The following is a 17854-nucleotide window of genomic DNA, read 5'->3' on the forward strand; positions in this document are numbered from 1 at the left end:
CGGGTGCTCCGGTTTCCTCCCACAGTCCAAAGATGTGCAGGTCAGGTGAATTGGCCATGCTAAAAAATTGCCCGTAGTGTTAGGGAAGGGGTAGATGTAGATGTAGGGTGGGTTGCACTTCGGCGGGGCGGTGTGGACTTGTTGGGCCGAAGGGCCTGTTTCCACACTGTAAGTAATCTAAAAAAAAAGGTCCCTGGACTTGAAACATTAACTCTGCTTTCATCCCGCAGATGCTGCCAGTCCTGTTAGATTTCTCCAGCAATTGCTGATTTTGTTTCAGACCTTCAGCACCTGTAGTTCTTTGTTTTATGTTAGCAGATAGAAGCATTTTCCTTTTCTAACATCCTCTCAGGCTACAGATTGCAAATTTCTTCAGAAAGAGTTATTTATTTTTGAAATCCCAACACAAGTAAATTAGAATATAAGGTGGTGTGCTGAGATACTGAGGATATAGGAAGGATGAAATTGAATGTAAGAAACAAATTGAAAACAATCAAATTTTAATTTGTTTTTGAAATTGACTAGAAAATGTGCATTTGTGTTTTTAATGAAGATAAGTGAACATGGTCAAGGCTTTCAATTATAAACCCTGAGTTTGACATTTCAAAGGCCACAAACAATTATTACATCAATATTTAACTAGGCAAACCATTTGACAACTGTAGAAAATTACTGCATGGGTTTGAGCAGGCCTTTTGACTAATGAAGACAGAACAATCATTCACTACCATTATCAATCATGAACAGTATGGTTTCTTGTTGAAGAGATCTCATCTACTCCTTCGTCCTGACAGGTTTCAGATGTCTATTTCCTAAGGAATGAAAGAAATCATTATCAGGCTGAGTCCATTAAGAACATAAAACTGTAGGAACAGGAAAAAGCCTTTAGGTACTATAAGCCCATCCCATTTTAGCTGCTGTTACATCTTATCTCCCTACATCAGATTCTATACCTTGTGTATCTGACAGCCAGCAGAACATAAGGCTGACCACTTGATCTCATTTGTTGTTCTAGAAGACCCACCATGACTACACCGAATATCAAGGAAATCGGTGTTCTGAGCCTCTGCTCAAAGCTAGGAATGGACTGACAGGACAAGCAAACTGCAAAAACCTGAAAAATGATACACACACCAAGTTCTGGATATATGGATGATGTCATGAAGGACATTAATCCTGCTCTGGTCTATTGTATAAAATAGTCTTTGCAATAAATCAATCTACCTCTTTATCTATCATGACCTTAATTTCCTGGTCTTTCCAGAAACTTAGTTAATTCCTTCTATCTGTTACAGTGCTCTTCCTTGAGCTTGTTCTAGAACTGTATTACCTACTGCACGCAATTATTCCTTTTACTAAATTCCTGATTTCTGTTTACTGGTTTATGACAGTAAAAATATAAACCTAATGGAAAGTCAACAATTTGTCCCAGAAGAAGCCACTGGTTAGAATTTCCCTCACTGCAGGGAAGGATTGGTGTGAAAGAAGACAGGAAGCCCATTTTGTACAGTGATATAATACTAAATAATAATTTTGTTGTATGTTATAAAGCAATCTTGTCACCTCTTATGTTGAAAATATGCCACACCTCTAACTCAAACAGGGGATTTGAGTTAAACGAGTGAACTGTAAAAGCTGATCATTCACAGCTTATTACAGATGTGTTACTTGGTTTTAACTCTGTGATGGAATAGGACTTGAAAACTAGAAATATAAAATCAAAATTAAGTAAACCATTTTTAAAAACCAATGCTGAAAAGCAAAAATAAAAAGCCCCTGAAACTGCAAAACCAATCATAGAGTCATAGAGATGTACAGCACGGAAACAGACCCAATGAAACAGAAATATCAATGCTGATCTTTCAGGTGGAAGGAAATGGTCTTGAGTGTCATGCACACTGACAGAAACAGCCTGTAAATACCATCCCTGCTTTCAGACCTATATTTACACAGAACCCCTTGAATAATAATAATACTCAATGTTATAAACTGAAGGCTAAAACCCAACATCTGTTGATCTGTATGTCTGTGTTGGGGATTCTGTTGAATGCTCTCAGCAATTTACTTAAAAAATTTAATTTCCCTCCGCAGGGAGCAGACAATTATGTCCTGTGATCACAGTTCTCGTTTTCAGTAGAGTTGAAGTTTGAAGATTTCCTCTATGCAGCATAATCAAATTGTAATACTCTCCTTTTACAAAAGGGTTTACCAGTTGTTTCTACAGAGAGCACATGGAAATATTCACATTCACAGCTTGTAATAAATGTCTAGAAACAAAAATCTTATCTGGGATTTTAGAGCAAATTAGAAGGTGTAGAACCATGACCCCAAATCCCTTCTCCCCAACTGTTTTTGAGTTATGTTAATGCCAGATCACCCAACAGACCTGCAATGAAAATCAATCGATGTGCTACCTTTAAAACATCTTCATGAACATCAAGGAGAAGGCGAAAGTTGCTGCTTTTTACAATATAACCTAATGGGGTAATGATGACATGTAATATTGCTTATCAATTTATGGCCTTGAGGGACTAAGAGCTCCTCCTGTGGTGAACTATAATAAAGATGTGCAGATGCCAGAAACCTGAAACAAAAACAGAAATTGCTGGAGAGATTCAGCTGGTCTGGCAACATCAGTGGAGAGAAAACAGAGTTAACGTTTTGAGTCCAATGACACTTCTTCAGAACTCAGTTAACTCTGCTTGCTCTCCACAGGTGCTGCCAGACCTGCTGGGATTTTCCAGCAATTTCTGTTTTTGCTCCTCCTATGATATGTTTAGTTACTTCAATAAATGTTGATCCATACACATCAGACATGGATGATACAAACATTCTAGTTAAAAATCAGTGTGAAATATCAGATTTTAAAAAAGCATAATGAGAAAGAACGTACTGGAGGGACCAACTATCTTGAATATGGATAACTCACCAGAAATGGACAAATTTTTGTTTCAGAATGTGGAAACATGCCCAACAAGGCTACACTGACCCTCTGAAGAACAACCCACCCAAACTCACTCTTCCTCCACCCTCCATTACTCTACACCTCCCCTGACGAATTCACCCAACCTACACATTTCCACAATGGGCAATTTAGCATGGACTATTCACCTCACTTGCACATCTTCAGATTGTGGAAGGAAACTGGAGCACCTGGAGAAAATCCACGCAGACACGGGGAGAATGTGCAAACTCCACACAGACAGTCACCCGAGGCTGGAAGCGAACCCAGGTCCCTGGCGCTGTGAGACACCAGTGCTAACCACTGAGCCACCGTGCCGTATCCTTGGCAGTTTAAATAAATTACTAAGAAATTACAGATACTCTAAGGATTTTTGTTTTCAATTCTCCGTAGATACAGGCAAAGTACAAGATTGTTGAATGTCTGCAGATGTTGTACCACTATTCAAAAAGGTGTGAGTTACAGACTAAATTAGTGCAGGTGTGACCTCACTGGTTGGCAAATTATTGGAATCAATGTTGAGAGATAATATTAACTATTAGGAGGAGAGGCACAGATTTGTCAGGGATAGTAAACATGGTCTTGTTAAGAGACGGTCACATGTTACCAACTGAATTGCATTATTAAGAAATAACAAGAAGAATGATTTATGTCCATTTTAGTAAAGTATTTGACAAGTTTCCAAGCGACGCACTGTTAGAGAAGACAAAACCTGAAATCCATGGAGACAGGGAAATGTGGCAAGTTCGATCCAATGTTGATTCAGTGACAGGAAACAAAGGTTTCAATGGATATCAGTTTTCACTGATGTTCCATTGGGTTCAGTTGTGGGCCCTTTTTATTTATTCATTCATGGGATGTGAGTGTTGTTGGCTTCACCAACATTTATTGCCATTCTTAGTTGTACTTGAGAAGGTGGTGATGAGCTGCATTCTTGATCCACTGAAATTCATGTCTTGCAGGTAGACCCAGAATGCTGTTAGGGAGGCAGTTTCTGAAGTTTGGTCCAGCAAGACTGAAGAAAAGGCACTATAGTTCCAAGTCAGGATGGTGATTGGTTGGAAGGGAACTTTCAGGTGGTGGTGTTCCCATATATCTGTTTCTCTTGTCCTCCGAGATGGAAGTGGTCATGGGTTTGGAAGATGCTGTCTAATTAGGTCCTTTGCTTTTTGCGATATATTATATAATAATTGTGATTCAATAATATAATATTACAATTAATATGATAATTAAATGTGGTAAGCATCATTGGGAAATTTGCAGATGACACAAAAATTGTCTGGGTAGCTACTGGTGAAGAGGATGAAGAGCTTTTATTTAAAATGTCGATTTTCCTGTTCCTTGGATGCTGCCTGACCTTCTGTGCTTTTCCAGCACCACTCTAATCTTGATTGGTGAAGAGGATGCTTGTTAATTACAGCGTTATCAATGGTATGGTTGAGTGGGTGGAGAAGTCCCAAATTGAATTCAATCTGGAGAAGTTTGAGGTTATGCACTTGAGGAGGCAAACAAAGCAAGAGAATACACAATGAACAAGAGGATACTGACCCTCATTGACAAGGTACCTGTATCTGTACCTGAAGCAGTGTGCCCTGCAAGGCTACAGACCATGTGCTGGTAAGTAGGTTTAGAATGGACAGCATTTCATCAGCCAATGCAGATATGATGGGTTGAATGATCTCTTTCTGTGCTGGAACCTTCCTATCTCAATGGCCAGCAGAAGAACTTCTACAATTAGTCTCAGCCTTCACGGGTGGAATTTAGTTAAAGTATACATGGTTCTTGAGTTAAGGAGAAGAATATTTACCAAAGTTCCTGTTCCTGATTACTGTCACTTTGGGACAGACCAAGTGTGGTATCTATGGTAAAATGTAATGTTTCCATTGTTCAAGAAGATTACACCCATTGTTATAGTAGACGACAGGCTATTTAAGAGAAAAAGAAGAACTTTGATCTATCCAAGGTCATAGGCCATAAGAATAATTATTATACTTCCCTGATATGGAAACAAATGGAGCCCCCATTTTTTCCAAAACCTGATCAGATCAATGGCAGTTAATCTGTTCATGGTGTTGATAGATGATAAATGGTCCATACAGAAAAACCTCTGCTCTTGTTTTAAAGATTCCACATTATTTATGAACCTGACTCTCCGGACGCAGCAGGCATGACCTTGGTTTCGTATTTCATTTTGAAGGTATCTTCTCTAATAATAAAGAACTGCACTCAGTTGCTAGCACTAGGCTTTGAGTCAGAGGTTGTTAGTTTAAGTTCTGCTTCAGAATTTTAACGCAAATCTCTGGTTGGATACTTGTCCAGTGGTGCTAAAAGAACAAAGAACAAAGAAAATTACAGCACAGGAACAGGCCCTTTGGCCCTCCAAGAGTGTGCCGATCCAGATCCTCTATCTAAACCCATTATCTATTTTCTAAGGGTCTGTATCCCTCGGCTCCCTGCCCATTCATGTATCTGTCCAGATACATCTTAAATGACGTTATCATGTCCGCCTCTACCACCTCCGCTGGCAACAACCTCTGTGTAAAGAACTTTCCACACATATCTCCCCCAAACTTTTCCCCTCTTACTTTGAACTTGTGACCCCTAGTAATTGAGTCCCCCACTCTGCGAAAAGCTATCCACCCTGTCTACACCTCTCATGTAGACCTCAATAAATTCCCTTCTCAATGTTCATCTTTCTAATGAAAATAATCCTAATCTACTCAACCTCTTTCATTGCTAGTGCCTTCCATACCAGGCAACATCCTGCTGAACCCCCTCTGTGCCCTCTTCAAAGCATCCACATCCTTTTGGTAACGAGGCAACCAGAACTGTAGGCAGTATTCCAAATGTGGCCGAACCAAAGTCTTATACAACTATAACATGACCTGCCAACTCTTGTACTCAATACCCCATCCGATGAATGCAAACATGCTGTACGCCTTCTTGACCATGCTACTGACCTACGTTGCCACCTTCAGGGAACAATAGACCTGAAGACCTAGATCTCTCTGTACATCAAGTTTCCCCAGAACTTTTCCATTTACTGTATAGTTCTCTCTGGAATTGGATTGTCCAAAATGTATCACCTCGCATTTGACCAGATTGAATTCCATCTGCCATTTCTCTGCCCAAGTCCCCAATTTATCTATATTCTGCTGTATTCTCTGACAGTCCCCTTCACTATCTGCTATTCCACCAATCTTAGTGTCATCTGCAAATTTGCTAATCAGACCATCGATACCTTCCTCCAAATCATTTATGTATATTGCAAAACAACAGTAGTCCCAGCACGGATCCCTGTGCAACACCCTGTGGCCAAACTGTCCATAGTGCTAGGTGCATGAGTCAGGGGTAAGTGTGGAGGAATGGGTCTGGGTGGGTTACTCTTTTGAGGGTCAGTGTGGACTTGTTGGGCCAAAAGGCCTGGTTCCATATTGTAGGGAACATAATCTGCACAGTTCTCCATTGAGAAGCTCCCTTTTACAAATACTCGCTGTCTCCTGTTGCCCAGCCAGTTCTTTATCCATCTAGTTAGTACACCCTGAACCCCATGCAACTTCACTTTCTCCATCAGCCTACTATGGGGAACCTTATCAAACACCTCATTGTAGTCCATGTATATGACATCTACTGCGCTTCCCTCATCAATCAATTTTGTCACTTCCTCAAAAACTTCTATGAAGTTGGTAAGCCATGACCTTTCCTACACAAAACCATGTTGCCTATCACTGATAAGCCTATTTCTTTCCAAATGGGAATAGATCCTATCCCTCAGTATCTTCTCCAGCAGCTTCCCTACCACTGACATCAGGCTCACCAGTCTATAATTACCTGGATTACCCCTGCTAACCTTCTTAAACAAGGGGACATCAGCAATTCTTCAGTCCTCTGGGACCTCACCTATGTTCAAAGATGCTGCAAAGATGTCTGTTAAGGCTCCAGCTATTTCCTCCCTCCCTTCCCTCAGTAACCTGGGATAGATCCTGTCTGGACCTGGGAACTTGTCCACCTTCATGCCTGTTAGAATACCCAACAATTCCTCCCTCCTTCTGCCAACTTGACCTAGAGTAAACAAACATCTATCCCTAACCTCAACATCCGTCATGTCCCTCTCCTCGGTGAATATCAATGCAAAGTACCCGTTAAAAATCTCACCCATTTTCTCTGACTCCATGCATAACGTTCCCCCTTTGTCCTTGAGTGGGCGAACCCTTTCTCTAGTTACCCTCTTGCTCCTGATATATGAATAAAAGGCTTTGGGATTTTCCTTAACCCTATTTGCTAAAGATATCTCATGACGCCTTTTAGCTCTCTTAATTCCTTCTTTCAGATTGTTCCTACATTCCCTATCTTCCTCCAAAGCTTCATCTGTCTTTAGTCACCTATATCTTATGTATGCTCTCTTTTTCCTCTCAGCTAGTGTCACAATTTCACCTGTCATCCATGGTTCCCATATCTTGCTATTTCTATCCCACATTTTCACAGTAACACGTCTCTCCTGCACTCTAATCAAACTCTATTTAAAAGCCTCCCATTATCAAATATGGATTTACCTTCAAACAGCTGTTCCCAATCTACATTCCCCAGCTCCTGCCAAATTTTGGTATAGTTGGCCTTCCCCCAATCTAGGAGAAAGTGAGGACTGCAGATGCTGGAGATCAGAGTCGAGAGTGTGGTACTGGAAAAGCACTGCAGGTCAGGCAACATCTGAGGAGCAGGAGAATTGATGTTTCGGGCATAAGACCTTCATCAGGAATGGGGCTTGTGGGTTGGGGGGGGGGGGGGGTGGGTAAAAGATAAATGGGAGGGGCGTGGGGTTGGGAGGAAGGTAGCTGAGAAAGCAATAGGTAGATGATGGTGAGGGAGAAGGTGATAGGTCAGAGGGGGGAGTGATGGACAGATCAGGATGGTGGTGCCGAGTTGGAAGTTTAGAATTGGGATAATGTGGAGGAAGGGGAAATGAGGAAGCTGTTGAAATCCACATTGACCCTGTGTGGTTGCAGGATCACAAGGCAAAATATGAGGCATTCTTTCTCCAGACGTCAGGTGGTAACGGTTTGGTGGTGGAGGAGGCCCACGACCTGCATATCCTTGACGGAGTGGGAGGGGGAGTTGAAGTGTTCAGTCAAGGGGCGGTGGGGTTGGTGAGTGTGGGTGTCCCAGAGATGTTCTCTGAAACAATCTGCAAGAAGGTGACCTGTCTCCTCAACGTAGAGATGTAGCGGAGGAACAGGTGGGGGGGGTGGTGCCGGTGTAACTGCGGAAAATGGACCGTTCCATGTACTGGCAAACAGATGTAGCGAAGGAACAGGTGGGGAGTCATGCTGGTATAACTGCGGAAGAATGTAGGGGAGGTCTTCCTTTAGGACCACTCCTGTCTTTGTCCATGAGTATTCCAAAACTTATGGGATTGTGTTCACTATTCACAAAATTATCCCTTCTGAAATTTCAACCACCTGGCTGGGTTCATTCCCAACACCAGGTCCGTTCGCGAATTGGACTGTTATACACACTCCTCTATAAAACCCTCCTGGATGCTCCTTACAAATTCCGCTCCATCGAGACCTTTAACACTAAGTGAATCCCAGTCAAAGTTGGAAAAACTAAAATCTCCCATCACCACCACCCTATTGCTCCTCCATCTTTCCATAATCTGTTTAGATATTTGTACCTCTATCTCTCGCTCACTGTTGGAAGGCCTGTAGTACAGTCCCAACATTGTTACCCCACCCCTCCTATTTCTGAGCTCTGCCCATATTGCTTCACTGCTCGAGTCCTCCATCGTGCCCTCCTTCAGCACAGCTATGATATACTTTCTGACCAGTAATGCCACTCCTCCACCCGTTTCAACTCCCTCTCTATCCCGCCTGAAGCATTGATATTTAGTTGCCAATCACGCCTTCCCTCAACCAAGTCTCAGTAATAGCCATAACATCATTCTCCCAGGTACTAATCTAAGCCCTAAGTTCATCTGTCTTACCTACTACACATCTTGCATTAAAACAAATGCACCTCAGACCACCAATTCCTTTGCATTCATCATCTGCTCCCTGCCTACTCTTCCCCTTAGTCACACTGACTTCATTATCTAGTCCCTTACAGGCTTTAATTACTACCTCCTTACTATCCATTAACCTCCTCATTTGGTTCCCATCCCCCTGCCATATTAGTTTAAACCCTCCCCAACAGCGTTAGTAAAAGCAAAAGCACTCCAAGGACATTGGTTCCAGTCTGGCCAAGGTGTAGACCATCCAATTTGTAATAGTCTCACCTTCCCCAGAACCGGTCCCAATGTCCCAAAAATCTGAACCCCTCCTACTGCACTAACTCTCAAGCCATGTATTCATTCTGCCTGTTCTTTTGCTGTACTATTGGGGTGCCGTCTTTTGGATGAAATATTAATCTGTCCTATCAGGTGGATGTAAAAGATCTCATACTAGCATTGTGAAGATAAGGGGTGTTAGCCCTGGTATCCTGGCCAATTCTCTATAAATATGGAGATATCCAAGATGGAGGATGGGAAAAATTTCAGGCTGTAACAGTTGCTGTTTTTTTGAGGTATTTGAGGTGTTGGAGGTGATTTCCTTGAATTCCAGGAGCAGCAATTACTGTTTCATATGCTGTTGCATTGTTTTGGAACTTTGGGAAAAAAAGTCAAAACAACAGCAGTTTTAAAAGGGAGAAGTACAGACAAAGGAATCACATGGTGAGGTCAGTGCAGGAGAGAGAGAGAGAGAGAGAAGGAAACCCACACTACTAACTGACAGAGTTAGCAGTTACTGCCTTTGCTGTTTGAATTCACGTATCGCTGGACATCGGAGTGCATCTAGGAAAATTTTTTAAAAAGTGAAATTCACAACTGATCTTGGAGGAACCTGTTGGGAGAGGTCACAATACAGAAACAGATAAGTGGATGTTTTAAGCGTGGTCTTAAAATACATCTGCAGTAGTGAGTAGAGTGGATTCTTTCCTGATTATGTTTTATTGAGCTATGTCTCTTGATTAAACTTAAAATATACGCTATAAGTATTAATTAAATCTGGAGCAGTGTTTTGTGGAGGAATAAGATGGTGCTATTTTCTGGGCCGGTAGATTGAAAGAAGCAAAAATAGCCTTCAGTAAAGTAATATGCTCTTCTTGTCGGATTTGGGAGTTTAGGGAGAGTTTAAAGGTTACAAAGGAATGTACCTGCAATAAATGCCGTTGGTTGCGAATCCCATCAGACTGAATGGATCTGTTGGAGAGGCAGTTAGAGGCAATGAGGAATTTACAAGAGCAAGGGGGTGTGATGGATGGCAGTTATAGGAAGGGAGGTGGGGGGGTGGGGGAAAGTCTCAGATACAGTCACATAGATGGGTTAACTCCAGGAAAGGTAAGAGAGGTAGGCAGGTAGTGCATGAATCTTCTGTGGCTATCCTCATTTCAAACAAGTATGATGTTTAGAAAATGTGGGGTGTGATGGATTCTCAGGGGAACATAGCACAAACGGCCAAGTTTCTGGTTTTGAAACTGGCTCTAATGTAATGAAAGGTACATCAAGATCCAAGTGATTGACTGTCTTACGGGACTCTCTAGTCCAAGTTACAGACAGACGTTTCTGTGGCCAGCAGCAAAAAATCAGAATGGTGTGTTGCTTCCCCAGTGCCAGAATCAAGAGAAGGTGCAGAAAGTTTTCAAGGGGAGAGGGGCCAGTAGGAAGTCATTGTACACATTGGAATCAACAATATAAGAAGGGAAAAGGTTGAGATTCTGAAGGGTGATTAGAGAGAGTTAGGCAGGAATTGAAAAAGGAGGTCCTCAAGAGTAATAATAACTGGATTACTCCCGGTGCTAAGAGCTAGTGAGGGTAGGAATAGGAGGATGGAGCAGATGAATGCATGGCTGAGGAGCTGGTGTATGGGAGAAGGATTCACATTTTTGGATCATTGGAATCTCTTTTGGGGTAGAAGTGACCTGTACAAGAAGGACTGATTGCACCTAAATTGGAAGGGGACTAATATACTAGCAGGAAGATTTGACAATAGACAATAGGTGCAAGAGTAGGCCATTCTGCCCTTCGAGCCTGCACAAACATTCAATATGATCATGGCTGATCATCCTTAATCGGTATCCTGTTCCTGCCTTATCTCCATAACCCTTGATTCCACTATTCTTGAGAGCTCTTTCCAACTCTTTCTTTAATGAATCCAGAGACTGGGCCTCCACTGCCCTCTGGGGCAGAGCATTCCACACAGCCACCACTCTCTTGGAGAAGAATTTCCCCTCATCTCTGTCCTAAATGGTCTATCCTGTATTTTTAAGCTGTGTCCTTTGGTTCGGCACTCACCCATCAGCGGAAACATGTTTCCTGCCTCCAGAGTGTCCGATCCTTTAATAATCTTATATGTCTCAATCAGATTCCCTCTCAGTCTTCTAAACTCAAGGGTATACAAGCCCAGTCACTCCAGTCTTTCAGTGTAAGGTAATCCCGCCATTCCAGAAATTGACCTCGTGAACGTATGCTGCACTCCCTCAATAGCCAAAATGTCTTTCCTCAAATTTGGAGACCAGAACTGCACACAGTACTCCAGGTGTGGTCTCACCAGGGCCCTGTACAGCTGCAGAAGAACCTCTTTGCTTCTATACCCTCTTGTTATGAAGGCCAGCATACTATTAGCGTTCTTCACTACCTGCTGTACCTGCATGCTTACCTTCATTGACTGGTGTACAAGAACACCCAAATCTCTCTGTACTGCCCCTTTACCTAAATTGATTCCATTTAGGTAGTAATCTGCCTTCCTGTTTTTGCCACCAAAGTGGATAACCATACATTTATCCACATTAAACTGCATCTGCCATGCATCTGCCCACTCACCTAACCTGTCCAGGTCACCCTGTAATCTCCTGACATCCTCATCACATTTCACCCTGCCACCCAGCTTTGTATCATCAGCAAATTTGCTGATGTTATTGCTAATACCATCTTCTATATCATTAACATATATTATAAAAAGCTGCGGTCCCAGTACTGATCCCTGCGGTACCCTACTGGTTACTTCCTGCCATTCCGAAATGGAGCCGATTATCACTACTCTTTGTTTCCTATCAGCCAACCAACTTTCAATCCAAGTTAGTGCTTTGCCCCCAATACCATGCGCCCTAATTTTGCTGAGTAACCTCCTATGTGGGACTTTATCAAAAGCTTTCTGAAAGTCCAGGTACACTACATCTACTGGATCTCCTTCGTCCATCTTCAGAATTACATCCTCAAAAAATTCCAGAAGATTAGTCAAGCATGATCTCCCCTTCATAAATCCATGCTGACTCTGACCTATACTGTTACGACTATCCAGATGTGTTGTAATTTCATCCTTTATAATAGACTCCAGCATCTTTCCCACCACTGAGGTCAGACTAACTGGTCTATAATTTCCTGTTTTCTCTCTCCAACCTTTCTTAAAAGGTGGTACAACATTAGCCACCCTCCAATCCACAGGGACTGATCCCAAATCTATGTAACTCTGGAAAATAATCCCAATGCATCCATGATTTCTCAAGCCACCTCCTTCAGTACCCTGGGATGTAGACCATCAGGCCCCGGAGACTTATCAACCTTCAGACCTAACAGTCTCTCCAACATCAATTCCTGGCAAATATAAATTTCCTTAAGTTCAGGTCCTTCAACCACTGTTACCTCAGGGAGATTGCTTGTGTCTTCCCCAGTGAACACAGATCTGAAGTACCAATTCAATTCTTCTGCCATTTCTTTGTTTCCCGTAATATATTTCCCTGTTTCTGTCTTCAAGGGCCCAATTTTAGTCTTAACCATTTTTTTGCCTTTCATATACCGAAAAAAGCTTTTACTATCCTCCTTTATATTTTTGGCCAGTTTACCTTCGTACCTCATTTTCTCTCTGCATATTTCCTTCTTAGTAATCCTCTGTTGTTCTTTAAAAGCTTCCCAGTCCTCCATTTTCCCACTTATCTTTGCTATGTTATACTTTTTCTCTTTTAACTTTATATGTTTCTTAACTTCCCTCATCAGCCACGGCCCCCCATGCCTCCTCCTAGGATCTTTCTTCCTTTTTGGAATGAACTGATCCTGCAACTTCTGCATTATACACAGAAATATCTACCATTGTTCCTCCACTGTCTTCCCTGCTAAGGTATTGCACCATTGAACTTTGGCCAGCTCCTCCCTCATAGCTCCATAGTTCCCTTTATTCAACAGAAATATTTTCACTTCCGATTGTATCCTCTCCCTCTCAAATTGCAGATTGAAGCTTATTGTATTATGGTCACTACTTCCCAATGGCTCCTTCACTTCGAGGTCCCTGATCAATTCTGGTTCGTTATACAATACCAGATCCAGAATTGTCTTCTCCCTGGTCGGCTCCAGCACCAGTTGTTCTAAGAATCCATCTTGGAGGTACTCCACAAAGTCTCTTTCTAGGATTTCTAGGACTTGCTAGGATTTCTGGATGTATTTTATCTGCTTGTTTGGGCTTGTTGCTGAGAAATCGACTAGAAACCCTAGCCACTCTCCCCAACATCAAAGACATCTCAAAAATGACTGCCAGATTACTCAGGCCCCTTGGCATCATGGTAGCCCACAAACCCACCAACACACTAAAACAGTAGCTAATGAACTTGAAAGACCCTATACAGACAATGAGGAAAACTAACGTCATTTACAAAATTCCGTGCAAGGACTGTAACAAACATTGGACAAACAGGCAGAAAACTAGCCACCAGGATACATGTACACCAACTAGCCGCAAAAAGACATGACCCTCTTTCACTTGTATCCTCACATACGGATGAGGAAGAACACCACTTTGACTGGGACAACACACCCATCCTAGGACAAGCCAAACAAAGACACACACGAGAATTCCTAGAAGCATGGCATTCCAACTGGAACTCTATCAACAAACACACCATCTACCACCCCTGAGAAAAGGAACAGGAATTGAGTTCACCACAGAAAATATCACCACAGGAAATGACATCACCAATCCAAAGAAACCTAAACATATAAATAGAAAGCAGGAATTTTCAGTATTGCTTTGCATGAGGTCCACTGAAAATGTTACCCAGTAAGGTAATGAAACGTCTGGAAATGAACCTTTCAGCTCTGCGAGCAAACCTACATTCACAACCTCAACCTGAGCTACAAATCTTCTCAAAACTCGCTAAGAATAATAGGATGGTTGTAGTAGGGGATTTTAACTTTCCAAACATAGACTGGGATTGCCATAGTGTTAAGGGTTTAGATGGAGGGGAATTTGTTAAGAGTGTACAAGAAAATTTTCTGATTCAGTATCTGGATGTATTTACTAAAGAAGGTGCAAAACATGACCTACTCTTGGGAAATAAGATAGGGCAGGTGACTGAGGTGTCAGTGGGGGAGTACTTTGGAGCCAGCGACCATAACTTTATTAGTTTTAAAATAGTGATGGAAAGGATTGACCAGACCTAAAGGTTGAAGTTCCAATTTGGAGGAAGGCCAATTTTGATGATATTAGGCAAGAAGTTTCAAAAGCTGATTGGGAGCAGATGTTCTTAGGTAAAGGGACGGCTGGAAAATGGGAAGCCTTCAGAAATGAGAGAACGAGAGTCCAGATAAAGTATATTCCTGTTAGGGTGAAAGGAAAGGCTGGTAGGTATAGGGAATGCTGGATGACTAAAGAAATTTAGGCTTTGGTTAAGAAAATGAAGGAAGCATATGTCAGGTACAGACAGGATAAATCAAGTGAATCCTTAGAAGAGTATAAAGGCAGTAAAAGTATACTTAAGAGAGAAATCAGGAGGGAAAAAAGGGTACATGAGATAGCTTTAGCATATAGAGTTAAGGAGAATCTAAAAGGTCTTTACAAATACATTAAGGATAAAAGGGTAATTAGGGAGAGAATAGGGCCCTCAGCAATCAGCAAGGCAGCCTTTGTGTGGAGCCACAGGAGAAGGGCGAGATACTAAACGAGTAATTTTATCAGTATTTACTGTGGAAAAGGTCATGGAAGATATAGAATGTAGGGAAATAGATGGTGACATCTTCAAAAATGTCTATATTACAGAGAAGGAAGTGCTGGATGTCTTGAAACACATAGAAGTGGATAAATCCCCAGGACCTGATCAGGTGTACTCTAGAACTCTGTGGGAAGCTAGGGAAGTGATTTCTGGGCCTTTTGCTGAGATATTTGTATCATTGATAGTCACAGGTGAGGTGCCAGAAGACTGGAGATTGGCTAACGTGGTGCCACTGTTTAAGAAAGGTGGTAAGGACAAGCCAGGGAACTATAGACCAGTGAGCCTGACGTCAGTGGTGGGCAAGTTGTTGGAAGGAATCCTGAGGGATGGGATGTACATGCACTTGGAAAGGCAAGGACTGGTTATGGATAGTCAACATGGCTTTGTGACTGTGAAATCATGTCTCACAAACTTGACTGAGTTTTTTGAAGGAGTAACAAAGAGGATTGATGAGGGCAGAATAGTGGACATAATCTATATGGACTTCAGAAAGGCATTCGACAACATTCCCATGGGAGACTGGTGAGCAAGGTTAAATCTCATGGGATACAGAACTAGCTATTTGGATACAGAACTGGCTCAAAGGTAGAAGACAGAGGGTGGTGGTGGAGGGTTGGTTTTCAGACTGGAGGCTAGTGACCAGCAGAGTGCCACAAGGATCGGTGCTGGGTCCACTACTTTTCATCATTTATATAAATCATTTGGATATGAGCATAAGAGGTATAGTTAGTAAGTTTGCAGATGACACCACAATTGAAGGTGTAGTGCACAAGTGGACAGCAAAGAAGGTTATCTCAGATTACCTTGATCTTGATCAGATGGGCCAATGGGCTAAGAAGTGACAGATGGAATTTAATTTTTATAAATGTGAGGTGGTGCATTTTGGGAAAGCAAATCTTAGCAGGACCTATACACTCAATGGTAAGGTCCTAGGGAGTGTTACTGAACAAAGAGACCTTGGAGTGCAGGTTCATAGCTCCTTGAAAGTGGAGTTGCAGGTAGATAGGATAGTGAAGAAGACATTTGGTACGTTTTCCTTTATTGGTCAGAGTATTCAGTACAGGAATTGGGAAGTCATGTCACGGCTGTACAGGACGTTGGTTAGGCTACTGTTGGAATATTGCGTGCAATTCTGGTCTCCCTCTTATTGAAAAGATGTTGTGAAGCTTGGAAGGGTTCAGAAAAGATTTACATGGATGTTGCCAGGGTGGAGGATTTGAGCTATAGGGAGAGGTTGAATAGGCTGGGGCTGTTTTCCCTGGAGCGTCGGAGGCTGAGGGGTGACCTTATAGAGGTTTACAAAATCATGAGGGACATGGATAGAGTAAATAGACAAAGTCTTTTCCCTGGGGTCGGGGAGTCCAGAACTAGAGGGCAAAGGTTCAGGGTGAGAGGGGAAAGGTATAAAAGAGACCTAAGGGGCAACATTTTCACGCAGAGGGTGGTACGTGTATGGAATGAACTGCCAGAGGAATTGGTGGAGGCTGGTACAATTGCAACGTTTAAAAGGCATCTGGATGGGTATATGAATAGGAAGGGTTTGGAGGGATATGGGCCGGGTGCTGGCAGGTGGGACTAGATTGGGTTGGGATATCTGGTTGGCATGGACGAGTTGAACTGAAGGGTCTGTTTCCACGCTGTACATCTCTATGACTCTATGACTAAATATTATCAATGACAGATTTGGCCATTTATCACATTACTGTTTGTCAGACTTTAACTCTGCATTTAAATTTTGCTATATAACAGTGACTTCATTTTAACAACTACTTCACTGGATGTAAAGGTTTCTGCCGACTGAATGCTTATTTCCCTCAAGAGAAAAGAGATTTAACTCCCATGATGTCAGGTCTCCAGCTCCTTTGCATTGCCTCGGTACTCATGGGGTTTCCACAAAGCACAAAGGCACAGCAGATACAAACATAGTAATAAAATGCTAAGGAAGCTCAAATTGTCCTGCTCCCTGCCTATTCTTTTGAAGACCATTTGTCATTTTTTGCTTTTAATGATAATGGCCTGATTGAGGGATCTAAGAAGTTTGGTTGCAAACTGTCCAGCCACAAAGAAGTTTTCTTTTTCTCACAGCATTAGCAAGACTGACGTGTTACACAGAGGCCTTCTGATTGTGTTTTTTGGACAGCTGCTATAAGGCCCTGCAGATGGCAGCCATGCCCCTCCCATTTCCTACCCTGCCAAGGATTAAGCAAATACAGGTGGGTTCAGGTCATGCCAAGCACAGCACGCTTGGATTGCACTTCATTTTATTGACATCCAGTTAGCTCAATTGGCTCAAGTCCTGGTGTGGAGCTTAAACCATAATCTTCTGATTTAAAAAAAGTACCACCAACTGAGGCAAGCTGACCTGGTTACTTGGAATGGAAAAAGCTTACAGCCATTCATTACTTCCATTTTAATTTTTCTGTTAGTTATTCATTTAGTCAATAGCAATTTAAATCACAGTTTACTGACATATAAACTGCTCCACAATCATGAATGACCAGGATCAGGAATGCTTTGCCGAACAGTGTGTAGGTTCATTCATGATTTCGAAGTGGAATTGGATAATTACCTGAAGAGGAATTAACTGCAAGCCTGTAAAAAAAGAATGATCTGAGCTGTTATTGTGGAGAGTGGGCACAAACCAAATACTGGATTAGTGGTGCTGGAAGAGCACAGCAGTTCAGGCAGCATCCAACGAGCAGCAAAATCGACGTTTCGGGCAAAAGCCCTTCATCAGGAATAAAGGCAGTGAGCCTGAAGCATGGAGAGATAAGCTAGAGGAGGGTGGGGGTGGGGAGAGAGTAGCATAGAGTACAATGGGTGAGTGGGGGAGGAGATGAAGGTGATCAGAGCAGAGGAAATGACCTGGGAGTTGCAGTGGGA

The 17854-nt window shown here is 42.3% G+C and overlaps 1 protein-coding gene across 1 annotated transcript in view; it reads right to left on the reverse strand.

Moving 5' to 3' along the window:
- Positions 1-483: 483 nt before the first annotated feature.
- Positions 484-17854, reverse strand: part of LOC140478622 (zonadhesin-like) — a 61696-nt gene continuing 44325 nt past the window's right edge. The window contains exon 21 of the mRNA XM_072571839.1: positions 484-812. Coding sequence (XP_072427940.1) covers positions 806-812 — 7 coding nt within the window. The 3' untranslated portion in view covers positions 484-805. The remainder of the gene's footprint in view (positions 813-17854) is intronic.

Source organism: Chiloscyllium punctatum, chromosome 6 (assembly GCF_047496795.1).
Source record: "Chiloscyllium punctatum isolate Juve2018m chromosome 6, sChiPun1.3, whole genome shotgun sequence".
Taxonomy (NCBI): Eukaryota; Metazoa; Chordata; class Chondrichthyes; order Orectolobiformes; family Hemiscylliidae; genus Chiloscyllium; species Chiloscyllium punctatum.